General features: G+C 36.9%; 1 protein-coding gene and 1 pseudogene across 1 annotated transcript; one reads left to right on the forward strand and one right to left on the reverse strand.

The window, feature by feature from the left end:
- Nucleotides 1-4,052: 4,052 nt before the first annotated feature.
- On the forward strand, nt 4,053-7,142 carry LOC105053571 (3-hydroxyacyl-[acyl-carrier-protein] dehydratase FERN, mitochondrial; the record flags this gene model as incomplete). Its single annotated transcript, XM_073245948.1, has 4 exons — nt 4,053-4,487; nt 5,654-5,769; nt 5,850-5,965; nt 6,739-7,142. Coding segments are annotated over 3 exons (648 nt in total), but the record flags the coding sequence as incomplete, so codon positions are not given.
- Nucleotides 7,143-7,444: 302 nt separating this feature from the next.
- LOC105037250 (ruBisCO large subunit-binding protein subunit alpha-like) lies at nt 7,445-13,030 on the reverse strand (annotated as a pseudogene).
- Nucleotides 13,031-15,084: the final 2,054 nt, after the last annotated feature.

Here is a 15,084-nt window from a genome sequence, read left to right on the forward strand (position 1 = left end):
TTTACTTGCAGAGCAGATACAGATAGGGGCCGATCTGATCTATATCTAATCTGTTACCATCCCTACCGGTGGATCATTTAAATTGGGTTGGGATCAAATGCAACCAGATCCGATCCGATCCAAAATATAATAATTAATAATTAAATATAATAAATTTTTATTTTTATAAAAAAATTTAATTTCATCCAGCGAACCATGATTTTAATATAAATATATTTTATATACTTCAAGATATTATAAATCCATCAAAATACATTACATTATTTGAATGTATAAATATAATTAAATGAAAATCGATGAGAGGAAATGTAGTTGTTGAGATGAAAAGATAAAATTAGTTTAAATGAGAGTTTATTTCATAAATTAGGAACCATATTTAGAGTAGAGAAGAAGGTTTATATGATTCGGATTTTTGAGTTAGTTAAGATTGGGGTTAGGTCGGGTTGGGCCTCTTTTATTGACCCAAATTAAACCTACTTGATATATAGGCTAGGTTAACTTGAATCGTGTTAAAAAAATATCTGAACCTGAGTTGGAATCTAAATCAAGTCCAATTCTTGAATCCAACTCAATCCATGAGTCTTCAAATATGGACCAGGTTAGGTCTAATTGGACTGAGACTTGGTTAGGTCAGTAGTTGACCCAAATCATTTGCAACTCTACTCATATTTCCTTGTTCTTTTTAAGATAGTTGGAGATCTAATTATATAAGCAAATTACCACTTGCTGATATGAGCAAAATACACTAACTAATATGTTGTATAGATATTTAAAAAAGGTTTAGTAGTGTATGTGTATATATATGTAGTACATGTATACATATACGAAGATAAAATATGACCATAAACAGAAGATTTGAGTTTCACAGCCAGATAAAGCAAGCAAGCAGCAAAAAAAAAAAAATTGTAGAAAAGAAAATATAATAAATATCTAATTTATATTTTTCTCCCCACTTTTCTTTTAATATTGTTCATTATTTTAGTAATAAATTGCGAAACCATCTTAATCATTTGAATAAATTGTTGACCAGACTATAAACATTACATAATTATCATAATCCTAAGGGCTTGGGGGTACGGGTTGAATTTTAAAGTTTTGTTCAATCTGAGTTGAAAGGACCAAACAGGCAAACACATACCCAACTAATAACCAACCTAACTGAAATTTCCTCATCCAAACTCATTTATTTCAGATGGTTCGGACGAGTTGATGGTCCAGATCAAACATTGTCCCCTATACTTTCAAAGAATGAATTGAGATAGCACGTAGCAATGGCTCCCCAAGTCCTTCAAACATCCCCTTCAGACTCATGGCTGCCTCACTTTCCGATAAAGTCCATTTTGATGAATAAATTACCAGTTCTTTAGCTGGGTTTAGCTTTACTATTGGAGATAACAATAGCCTTTCATTCATATTGACATTATGGAATCTGAATCCTTAATTCCTCATGTGAAAATTTAAGCTAGTTGGGAAGCCCTTAAGATACCAAAGTACCCACTTCAAATAGAGGATGCTCAATAACAATGATGAGCTAGATAAGAGAAAATAGGGATGACCTTGGCATCTACAATCTTTTGCATCAGAATATATGAGACTTATGGATTCCTTTCATAGTAATTGTCACGCCCCCGACCCGAGATTGTGAATCGAGGGTCGCGGCAACCGCCGCATACTCATGAAGAACTCTCTCCATAAGCATGCAAGGCATCTCATCACGATATCAATGCATCACAGCAGAATAAATTCAAATAATTATTATTCAACTTTAATTCAAGTAATTAAATCAAATGTCTTACATCCAATAAAATTTTACTAAAACAATAGATCTAAATTCAATGAAGTTGACAATGCTAAATCTCACCTCTAAAAGCTCTGTCCCAATATTTCTTCCCATGCTTGAAATTAATTATCTGAATCTGAAAAATAGAAAGAAAGGTAATGAGCTAGACAGCCCAGTAAGTAACAAATATCTCTACCAGATATTTCAGATATTATCTAATTTTCAAGAATAATGCTGCAAATAAACATAAGAGTATATTTCATGCTGATCAAATATTTTCAAATATTCACATATAATATAATCATAAATCCGATTCGATTCAAAACACTCGTAACTCAACAGCCTTGACTATGACCAACGTTTAACCCCCATTGGCGGGGTCCACAAAATACCAGCGCACAACCCCCACTGGCAGGGTCCAGAAATACCAGCGCACAACCCCCACTGGCAGGGTCCACAAATACCAGGCACAACCCCCACTGGCAGGATCCACAAAGTAGCAACGTATAATCCCCATTGGCGGGGCCCACTGAAACATAGTTAGGCTGAGAGCATAAATCCGATCTATATCAAAACACTTAGTACCACAATATATATCATAATCTTTCACTAAACATGTGCATAAATCGATGTACCATAACATTTCAAAAGCACTTTTCTTTCAAAACATAATTTCATAAATCATGCATAATTTCAGAGAATAATTATTTATTTTCAGAATAAATATGGAATATCTCGAGAAGATGATTCATTACTTACCTTTCACGGAGCACTGAACGAATGGATCGACTAACTTCTAGTAGATTCTTCCGCGCCTATTATCCAAAATTATATTTTTACATTAAATTTAATTCAAAATTAAATCTAACAAATCCCAAAATCAAAATCTCGCTTAAAATCAGACTCATCTCTAAACTCTATCAGAATCATCAGATGAAGCCTTCCCCTATGCTAATCCTAGAAGGATAATTTTAGAGAGAGAAATCCATCAAGAGAGAAGAAACAAGCTAGAGAGAGAAATTTCTAGAGAGAGAAAGTAAAAAGAGAAAGTTCAATTCCAGAGAGAGAAAGTCAGGGTTCAGACTGAAAGAAGAGAGAGAAGAGAGAGAAACTCTCTCTCTCATCAATTTCATTATTTATTTATTTATTTATTTATTTATTTATTTACTTACTTATATATATATATTATAAGTATATATATATATATGTAAATATATATATATATATATATTGTTATTATTATTATTATTATATTTATTCTTTTCTTTTTTTTTTCTTCTCTTTTCTTTGTTTTTCTTTTCTTTTTCTTTTCTTTTTCTTTTCTTTTCTCTTTTCTTTTCTTTTTCTTCTTTTTTCTTCTTTTCTTTTCTTTTTCTTCTTCTTCTTCTTCTTCTTCTTTCCTTGGTTCCTTCCAGGCCGAACATGGGACGGTGGGGGTTCTCCGTCTTGACCGGCCGTTCGAGCCACGGCCGCCGCGCGGAGGCCGGCGGCCGACGGGAATCACTCCCCCGGTCACGGAGGAGGGTGGCCGGCGATCAATTCCGATCGCCGGTGCCGGAAAATTCAAGGAAAAGAGCTAAAAAACAGGATGTCTTTCTCGACCGGAAATTGGCGACTTTCGTCGCCGGCAGCCGCGCACAAATGCACGGGAAGGAAGGAGAAGAAAGGGGGGAGGAAGAGGAAAACTTACCTCAGCCTCCGGAGACCTCGTCGGCGGCAATCACGGTGAGAAATCAAAGGGTGTCCGCGGCCTTCGATCGAGAAAAACGGAGAGAAAGAGAGAGGAAGGAGGTCGATCTTCGGTCTCAAGGGGAAGGGGTATCTTTATAGAGAACCCTAGGACTCCGAGGGGTCCTAGGAGTCCTAATTTCCATGGATTTCGTCGGAGAAGAAGACTCCTACCGGGAGTCTTCTTCCCGGTTGCTCTGTTTTTTTTTTTTTTTTTTTTTTTTTTTTTTTTTTTGATCTGCTGGCTGGGCTGGGTTTGGTTGGGCTGATTTTGGGCTATAACAGTAATAGTGTCAGCCCAATTAATCACCAAGAATATATGGACTTATGGATCGGAATTCTGCAATAACGGTGTTCTCGTATGAATCAAAATCTTCTGTGTGGCAACCAAAAATCATGACTAAAATCCTTTCTCCTGCCAGAAACCATAATAATAGGCTGGTGGCACGAATCATGTATATAGTCAAAATTGTGTAGAACTGTGACCAAGAGCAACACTAGACCAAATACCCAAACATAACCAAGTCCGGAGTTCCGGATCTGACCCGGTTCGTTTCGTGCCGGAGTTACGTCGCCTTCGGTCCATCGTCGCCTCTCCACAAACGCCTTTCGTGTGTTCTGTCAATTGGCGGGCGGATTCGTTCTTTTCCCGGCGATGACGATGACGATGCGAGTCGCTCTTCTAAAGCGAATCCTCTGTCGCCCTCCTCCTCCGCTCGCCATCTCTTTCCGTTGTTCATCCTCGTCATCTACGACCCCAGAAGCTACTCGGCTACTCAAAGTCGGCGATGTACTGAGGGAATCGAGGCGCTTCTCCGAATCGGACGTGGCGCAGTACTCGGAGGTGACTGGCGATCGCAACCCCGTCCATCTTGATGCCGATTTCGCCCGGAGAATTGCTGGTTTCGATGGCGGCAGAGTCGTTCACGGGATGCTCGTGGCGTCGCTCTTCCCATCAGTCATTGCCCCCATTTTGTATGTTACTCTCTCTCTCTCTCTATTCATCTGCCTAGAAGCATGCTTATGAAAAAGAGGTTCTTTGAGGAATTTCGTCAATCATCTGAAAGGCGAATGAGTAATCTGCTCCTGTGGCATCTGGCATGTACCAATCTCCCATATCAACACAATCACATTAAGTTGTACCTCTGTTCGGATTACATCATGAATAAGTGAGAGTGAGGTGGCTCAGGAAATTTCACTATTCTTCTATAATTAGAATAATCTTAAAAGAGATGAATAGACACCCTTTAGCTGCTTTGATCAACTGCTATTTTTAAATTTTCCTTTTGCCTTGCAGTCGTTTGAGAAGTATTTGAGACTAGCCATTTGTCATTGAATGATCTCAAATGTCTAATGAATGCCAGTGGACCTCCTGTGCCTGAATTCTTGGAGCATGTGATGTCTATTTAGCCTTCTGGTGTGCTTTGATCTTCAGGAAATTTGGATATTTTTTAACAGAATTGTATAACGTGGCGTGCAACAATGGTAGAGCGTGCATTCTATCCCAAGGATGATGCGAAAGAGGGTTTCTACATCTAATCATTAGGTTCTTAGTGTGATATATTTACATTCTAGATTCTTAAGCAGGCATTGGATTCTTGTATCTACATCATGTTGAGTTGGTTTGAGGTAGCTACCTACAATTATGGATTTAGAAATTCAAGTGAGAGCGAGGAAGACATGCTTCATTGTAACAATAATTTGTACCATTCTTATTATGATTGACCAAGAAGCTCAATTGTCAGTCAACTCTATCTCTTTTATCCGTAATTCCAACAATGTGCTGGGTCTCACCTTAAAGCAGTACTTTCTAAAGCATGCATATTACATGACTCAGATATCAATGCTCTCTTCTTTAGCTTCTCTTTTCAGAAGCATTTAGCTTGGCCTTTGTTACATCTTCATTATAATGATTGCCAGTAGAGTGTTTTGTAGAAACAACAATCATATCTCTCCTTGTAAGGTTTCTGTGCTAGTACTATTTTGTTCTGACAAAATGAGTTTATGTTGCTATAAATTTGGGTGAAAAACAGATTTTGTTCTGATACCAACACACACACACACACATTTCCATTAGCTCAATTTCTCAACATCTCTCTATCTATCTCTATTATGTAATTTATTATTTTTGCCCCGAATATGTAGCCTGGAGCAGTGTACGTTGCTCAGACTTTGAAGTTTAAATTGCCTGTCTACATTGAAGATGAGGTTGTTGCTGAAGTACAAGCAGCACATGTGAGAGAAAACAAGAAAAGATACATGTCTGTCACACCGTCTCTCACTCTTAATGGAGAGTATAGGTTTCCCTTATTTTAACATATCCATTTTGTTCTTATGGCAGTGTTAAGTTTGCAACAAAATGCCTTGTGGATAAGGAATCTCTTGTCCTTGATGGTGAAGCCATGGCCATATTACCAACATTGGTGCTTAACAAATGACAAGCATTCAATTTTACAGGTAAAATTCTTTTTTCTTTATACTCTTTATTATTTCCTAGCTCATTGCTTGTTTCATATTTCCAACCTACTAGAATAAAAAACAAGAGTACATATCATGTCATGGATAAAAGTTTCTCAACATGCCCGGTTGAATGAATCTGGAATAGTGGATTGCTGCATATTAGAGACAAAATATGCAATAGCTCTCACCTTAATGCTAATAAACAAGAAAACATGTATATGCATACAGACATAGCAAGCCATGCAGTTATTCATTATTTTTGAAATCTACATGACTGTGCATGTAGGTGGATCCTGGACGGCTATGTCAGGTTTTCCTTTGATGATTCCTTTTGGGACATTTTTGCTGCCTAATCCAAGCATATAGTATAGTGTGGTTTGGGTAGCTGCGATGAGACCATCCCTATGGTTTCAGTCTACCTTTTCCCATGATGTTTTCATAGTGCAATCCTATCTACTGCTATGACAGCAAACATATAATGAACCACATTTATATTGTGGTAGATTTAACCCATCAAAGTCTATCTGAAGAAATTTTCCAATATATACAGGCCTATCTCTGTCCAAAATTTGTGGTACTTTCACATCATTAGTTCTCTGGTGTACATGCAGTAAGCACCCTGATGCCCCTCTTTTTAGTTAGTCTTTTGGTCTGCAGTAACTTTTTGTGGTTCAGGTGAAAATGATAAGCATGAGTCTTTCATATAGCATCATGATGATAAGAATAGTTTGCAATTAATTTTGAATAACAGATTCTTTTCTCCATGCTAGGGAAGATGAAAAAATATTGCGATGTCAGTATGTGGATGCTCATGATGTTGCTCTGGCTGGCAAGATCATGTTCATCAACGTAGAACAGCCTAGTGGATGACCGCTTGGAAACTTGTCACTGGGGGAGTTTCTAATCACCATCTGAAGAGGCACCACGTCTTCACAAGAGGCAGTGTGGAATCAATTGATTGGGCAATTAGCCAGGATTGGGTTCTCTTTTTCTTTTCTTTTCTCTTTTTCTTTTTCTAATCAACCACCAGTCTTAACCAGTTATGCGGTAAAAAACATTGTGGCGCAGTTCATTTTCATTTGTTTTATTGATTTGTTTCTCTGCGTCATGTTATTTTGTGTTCAATTATAACTTCGTGTTTTATTCATTGGACCATCAAAATTTTCAGAAGAAACCATCGACGATGTTTTGTTATGGAAATGAAAACCCGTCATAAATTAAAAAACACGGTCCTGAAGCTTTGCTTTTACAGAGTCCATGCTTATGATTGTTGTTCTGCAATATAGCTGCTAGCCTGCTTAAGAAAAAGACTCCACAACAGAAAAAGGGAAAACGAGTTTGAAAGTTTTGATGCGCAAAATAATGCATAAATTTCCTCCATATGTCCATATGCACATCAAAGTGATGAAAATTAGATGAAACAGCACCTGACTACGTACATGTTACAGTAAGTGATGGATAATTATTGAAGTTAAATAGCAAAAAAACCTCAAAACTTCATGAATAGCATATAACACTTGAAAGACAGCAGCAGCCAATCCTGCACTCCATACAAAATTTTAACAAAATATAAGAGTCAAGGAAAAGATAAAATCCCGATGAAGGGATAACACTAATCAATGCTCTACCATTGTATCTGTGATTTCTGAATCATGCATCTAACCGAACTCTGGGAGACCAAATAGGGCAGAATGCTTGGATGGCAAGACCCTCAGATTGCGCAGCCACCGGCCACCTTTGGTTTGTGCTGGTCTACAACAATGGCCTGTGTTGTTAGGACCATTCCAGCAACTGATGCAGCAGTCTGCAATGCACATCTAGTCACTTTTACAGAGTTGACGACACCAGCTACTACAGATTCTCATACTCGTCAATCATCACATTGTAGCCAACCTCCCACTTACTGTCCTTAATCTTCTCCACCACCACTTCTCCATCCACAACCGCATCATGTGCTATCGGTGCAGCAGGGGCCACCAGTGCCCGTCGGGTCATGAAATAAGAAGATCCAATGAATCAAGGATTATTAACTAGGGGGAGTTCAAAAGGCCTAAAGTTTTATCATATGAATTCCTTATGAAACAACTTTAGATACATCTGTTGTTAGACTTACTGTTTGCACAATGTCAGCACCAAGACGCACATCTGCATCTTTAAGCATATCCTTTACGGCAGGAACACGGGTAGAGAGGTGAACATAGGCAGCACCACCTCCAGGAACAATTCCTTCCTCTATAGCTGCAAAAGTAGCATTTTTGGCATCCTCAATTCTGAGCTTGCAGTCTCCAAGCTCTGTCTCTATTGCAGCAGCGGCCTTGATAGCTACCACACCACCAGAGAGTTTTGCAATCCTATCTGCTAGCTTCTCAGAATCATAAACAGAGTCTGTCTCTGCAAGCTCTTCTTTATCTGGGCAAATCTCGCCTGTATCTCATCCTTGGTTGCTGCATCTGCAATGGCAGAGTTCCGAGAGATTGTAACCTTCCTTGCCATGCCAAGCTGCTCTGCCGATGCATTTTCTACCAATAATCCGAGATCTTTGGCTTGAAACTCAGCTCCTGAATAGACAAGTGATGAAAAGAATAGTCAGGAAATTGAAAGAAAAAGACAGCAGATTAATTGGTACATATAGTTACAATGTGAACACAACATATGCAGATCAGGGGTTTATTGAAGTGTGATTGAAAGATGAGGTCTTCCAGTTGTTGTACCAGATATAAGTTGAAGAATGGTTGGATCACTGTAAAAATCATATTTAAGTGGTATACTCTTGAAGCATAATACACCGTAGTTTACATCTTATCCCTACAAAACAAAAGAATATCAGCAACATACTTGGACACGAAGCATCTAGAAGAATCTGGCACATGAACCTTTTAAAAATTGGACAAAGGAAACACCTGTATCTTAGACACCTATGTCAAATTATGTAAGGATCTATGTATATTAATGTGCTCAACCTATTGTTCCTTTATCTCAGAAAATCGATCAAATGCTTATTTTTAGCCATTACGTAATACTTGATAACTTTCACATGGATGTACACACATGATAATGATCATATCTAATCTGATGCCATTTATGAAGTGTCAAGGAGTGTCGCGAAGTGTTGTAGTGTCCAAGACATGAAAGAGCTCAAAATTTGGTGTCTCTAGGCAACACAGCAACTGTAAATATGCGATGGACTGTAAATATGCGGTAGAACAGAAATACAGTCCTGTGAATACTTCCCCTTCACAATTATCACATAATAAAAAAAATTTTATAACTGCTAGCTCAAGTTCCCGCAACAATAATATAAAAGAACAGAAACTCACAAATGAGTGATGTGAAGAAAAATTCTGTTCTCAACCATTCTCAGGGAACAATTGAACAAGAAAATAGGGGTCTGGCATGAGTCTGGACAATTATTAAATTAATTTTCTATTCTCATTTATTGTCTCTCTCCAGGCAACAGGGAAAAGATGTCAGCAACTTTGAGGACCTAGGAATTCCAAATGCAAGTGGGGACTAAGAAGGAAAGGAAGAAAGAATTGACCCCTCCCCAAAACTATAGAAATTGAATTGGCTCCCTTCAGCTCAGTTCTTGACTTTGTAAACTTGAAGAATTAAGTAAATTTGGCATTCTTAACAGGCTTGGCTCAAACACCAAGCTAAGTTACAACTTACATGAACGTATGCATCGATCACAACAATTAACCAATTTCACCACCAGTATGTATTATCCTTGCAAAAATGTTGTGAAGAAGATTTTCGGTCTTACATGAACGTATGCATCGATCACAACAATTAACCAATTTCACTTACTTTCTTTTCAAAATCATTTTAACTGAAACAATTAGAACAAATTGAATTTGAATACCCAATTGGACGTAGTTGGACCTAACCATTTTGACATCCTCAGCAAATGCCTGAGAGAGAACAAATTCAAAAAATAAGGATAAGATGCTAAATATGCTTCGATGAGAACTGCTATACTATCAAAAAAGGATATACTAGATTAGTAAAACCACCAATAGGAATCAGAAGACAGCAATTAAGACAGGGAATGATGATCTTCATACACGTGCAGTGCTACCAAATTCAGTAAGAATATATATATATATATATATATATATATATATATATATATATATATATATAATCTGAATGAAGATTGCGATATAAAACTATTTAGTTGGCAATTGCAAAGGAGAAGAAATAAGCAAATCTTAAATTAATTAAGAAACAGAACCTCTAAATATTACCTGTCACAGTGGCAATATCTTGAAGAAGAGTCTTCTGTCTCTCACCAAAACCAGGAGCTTTGATCACAGCAACATTAAGAATACCCCCCGCAGCTTATTCACAACAAGATTTGCCAAAGCCTCACCAGTTACATCCCCAGCAATAATGAGAAGCAGAGCTCTCAGTTGTGTGGTTTTGTCCAACAAAGGGATTATTTCTTTAATTGTTGAAATCTTCTGGTCAGTTACTAGAACTTTGGCATTCTCAAATTCAACTAGTAACTTCTCAGGATTTGTGACAAATTATGGGGAGACATAACCTTGGTCCATCTGCAATGATGGTTTCAAAAAAAATAAAAAGAAAAAACACAAACAGAGTAAATATGTTACATAATGCACTTATTTCAAAATATAAAGGAAACAACAGGTGGGGTAGTTTGAGGTCTTGGAAAATGCAGCAAATCTCCATTCTTCTTTACATCAATAGTAGTCTCAAATGATGATGAAGACTCAATAGAAAGAATACCATCAGGGCCAACCTGAACAATAGCATCAGCAATCATGCTTCCCACAAACTCATCATTACCAGCTGAGGTAGAAGCAACAGCTGCAAGACCAAATAAAAGGATTTTAACAGAAATTTCTATTTATAAGGAATAAATTACTACTATAATCAATTTAGCACTATTCAGTGTCTTTTTTGACCATACAGGTGACCACTTTTTAGTGTATCACAACTACTGACCAAACAAAGGTGCTGATTATCCCAAAACAAATGTGATGACAGTTATTAAGGACTCATTTGGTTCATGAGAAGAATTTTTCTTCCTTGGAAATTGGAATATTATGTCTAGGAAGCTGATTCTTAGGAATATAATGCCTGGGAAAGTGGTTTTAGTATATTTGGTTAGCTAGGGGAAAGTGTCTTATTCCAAAGTGGATTATATTTGGTTAAGCATCCACCTTTTTGGAAAAACTGTATAACATATCTATCATATCTTTAATACAAGGAAAAACCTTACCCTATTCTATGCATTACCATTATTTGTAAACAAAAAATTATGATGGTTAAGAATATTTTCTGCCGTAGATCGTGGTGGAGGAAGGTTTGAAGTATTATGATAGAGAGAATATTCATTTCAGCTGTAGATTTTTTGATAGTTTAAAAGAATATTTTAAGAAAAAAAGAGCTTCCAATTCCCATCACATGGAAATTCCAAAAACCTATATCCTACATAGATTATTCTTTTCCATGAAATATGGGATTTGTATTTCCATGGAAACAACTTTTTCCAATCTCTTTCATTTGAAAATTCCAATCAAATAAGAGGGATTTTTCCACTTTCCGTTGACCCCACTTTTCCTCTCCATTTTTTGCGAATCAAACAAGAGCTAAAGAAACAATAGACACATCAATTTTATGATACCTTTGATATCACCATGTCCCTTGATAGGGTTAGCTTTCTTCCACCAGCTCCTGTACCATCTAGTCGATTCCTTTCTTGATGGACACAGGATTTGCACCAGAGATAACACTCAGCAGACCCAACTTAATGATTTCGCGTGAAAGAACCGATGCAGTCATAGTACCTCACCAGCAGAGTCATTTTTCTTGCTAGTGACCTTCAGTCCACAATATAAGAAACATGCTCCATCACTAATCCAATTTCCTATTTATTGCAACACAACAACACTAAAGCATGAACAAATTTTCTGTCGAGAAGCAATCACAACCATAGGATCTAACAGACTTGATGCTGGCCATTCCTAGCTTTGGAATCTTATTATTAAGTTAATATTGATTATACAAATACTCTCCCACTTTTGTTGGCCCCACAATTGCTCTCCCTTGGTAAAGATTCTTCTCTTCCTCATGCGTTAAATTAACTTAATTATCTTTTACAGTTTTGGTTTACGTAGGTTCAAACACCTCATAATTAACAACACTTTAGATCTCTTCATGCATTTGGCAAAACCGGAAAGTATTGCTTTTAAATCTTTTACTATTTATCGCTCTGTTCATTTGTATGATTAAATACATCTGAGAAACCATAACTTTTATGTAATTCTCCCTCCAAAACATGAATTTGTTTGTGCATACTTGCTCTACCTAAAAAAAGGATTAAATCGCATTAATGTCTACCATCATAACATGTGAACAACGCATTGAACAAAAATTACAAGGCAAGCTAAAGTGAAGGCAATAAAATGAATGCTATAAAACTATCTGTCTACCTCGTGAATCAAGGCTGCAGCAGCATTCTCCATAGGGTCTGCAAGCTCAATAGCCCAAGCGATGGTGACCCCATCATCAACCACTTTGGGGTTCCCAAACTCCACGACATTCCTCCCTTCAAGTCAGAATCAAACCAACACAAATTAGTCCAGCTACAACCTAGAAATTCCACCAATGTTCAAAACAATAAAGAAACTCAATGACCAGAAAAATTGAAATTTTTAAGGCATTTGTGACATTAAAGTACTTAATTCAGATTTCAGACAGAAGACGTACCAACAACTACAAAATACACCGAAAAGAAAGCCAACAAAGAAAGGAACGGGAGGAAACAAGAAAACCTCTAGGGCCGAGGGTGACTCCGACGGCATTAGCGAGCTTCTCCACGCTGGCTTGGAGAGAGCTTCTGGAGCTATAGTCGAATGCGATGTCTTTGGCCACCGCCCTCACGACGTGCAGCCGGTGGCCGCTGGGCCTCTGCCCGAGTTTGATCTCCCCCTCAGGCTCTCCTGCTTCACCACAGAGACCGGAATTATCAGCACAGGAGGAGCAAGGCATTCGACAATAAGCCCCAATCGACATGAGAACAGATTTCATTAATCTTACGAGAGAATCTAATATCAATTTTATATATATATATATATATATATATATATATATATATATATATATATATATATATATATATATTAAAATAGAGCAATCATATTGCATCTCCGTTTGACATGTGGAGAAGAGGTTCTGTACCACATAAAGTTTTAGGGGAGGAAACTGCACGGAAGAATAGTACTTAAGCTTCTCTATTCGGAAACGTGATTATATCGTCTGACGACGGAAAAGATCCGTAGCTTTCCAATTGCGAACACTCTATTTGTAGCTTTCCACTCACGGAAGTTGACGAGAGGATGGGCTGGGGCTGGTGGTAAAGGAGAGGGAGAGGATTTCACCACAGACAGAAATGCCGATGTCCCTAATAGCCCCGCGGACGTTGGGAAGGATGATGGAGAGGAAGACCACGACAGAGACTGACGGGAGGTGACAGCGAGAAGAGATCTGCAGGAAAGAAAGTAAAGAGGAGGAAGGCCATCACCGTCTCCACCTCCAGCCGTCAGGTGGGCTTACAATGCCGTGGCAAAATATCTCAAGGGTGCATACACCCAGCTTAATTTCCCAGACCAAGCCCACCTCCTCCCCCTCCCCTCCGGGCTGGCACTGGGAGACTCTGGGAAAGGGGAGGAGGTTATTTGAACGCGAGACTCTCGGATTGTACCCAAAAAAAAAATCTTCCTTCTCCTCTTTCTCATCGGCAAAGAACTTGATGGTTTTGGTCTTAAAAGCGGTACAAATTTTTGAAGCATTTTGGGAGAGAGATGAAGCGGTTCGATTGGAAGGATGAGCCCAAGAGCAGGGGAGGGGGTTTTTTTAATCTATTTTGTCTTTTCTCTACGTTTCTTTCTCTCACTTTGCTTTGGAAGTTCTGCTATTGTTTTGGAGTGGAGGAGAATAGGACGGGACTGAGGAGAGAAGAAGGGATGTTGGTTGGTGAGATAAGAGAAAAAGTGGAAAAAGGGAAGTATCCAAGAAGTCTCGAAAGTAGTTTTGTCTCCTAAAGTATGAATGAGGTGGGATTTTTACATTCTTTTTTAGAATAAAAAATATCTAACACAAAACCCCAGCTATTATCGGTAAAAAAAAATAGAGATGATTTTTTTTTGCTTCTTTTTTTTTCATTCAATTATCTTTTTTTAGAGATCTGTCGGAAAAAAGAATACTTAAGAGAGATTAAAAAAGATTTATCATGTATAAATGATGTCCAAGAGATTATATTTCAAAGTCAATCACAAACTTCTTCTGCTGATCCATTATCTATTAAAAAGATATAATTCAAGAGATAAAATCTATCGAGTAAGATTGTCATGGACAGATGATTGAAATTATGCAATACTAAAACTTCATTTGTATATCATATAAATTTTTAAATTTGATATTTATATTTGAAGATATATAATTGTAATTAAATATTGAACTATTTTATTTATAGGAGACAATCCTTAGTTGTGAGGCTTTAATTAACGATATCGAAATAAGATATGGATGGTGCTATACAGCATGCCAAGTTTGTCAGAAAAAGTGAGATACACTGATATTAGATTCTGGTGTGATTGATGCAATATAGAGCTTAAATATCCAATATCAAGATTTGTTTCATATTCAGTACTTAAAATTTACTGATAAAAAATAAATATATACTTTAAATTATAAAAAAAATTTACATGTTAGATATTTTAATATCACATCTTTTACTTATGTCCATTATAATTTTTTATTTATTAGTTATAACAAATTTTAATTTGATTCTATTCTTTCCTAGTCTTTAGATACTGATTATAATTTCATGTGGAAGATTATGGTAGATTTGCATCGCTTATTCTTTTCAATAAAGTTGCTCAATAGTTAATAGGCAAATCAACTAAAGAATTATGTATGGATAAGATATATGCAGTATATATCTTATATTTTATTATCTAATAAATTACTTGACGATATTGAGTTATGTATTTCTCTTCGTGTAGAATGATGATGATTCTATTATTCTCTTAAAAATTAAAAAAATATAGAAAAAAATTACATCTTCTAAATTAAAGTTGATAAAT

The sequence above is a fragment of the Elaeis guineensis genome, chromosome 11, assembly GCF_000442705.2.
Source record: "Elaeis guineensis isolate ETL-2024a chromosome 11, EG11, whole genome shotgun sequence".
NCBI lineage: Eukaryota > Viridiplantae > Streptophyta > Magnoliopsida > Arecales > Arecaceae > Elaeis > Elaeis guineensis.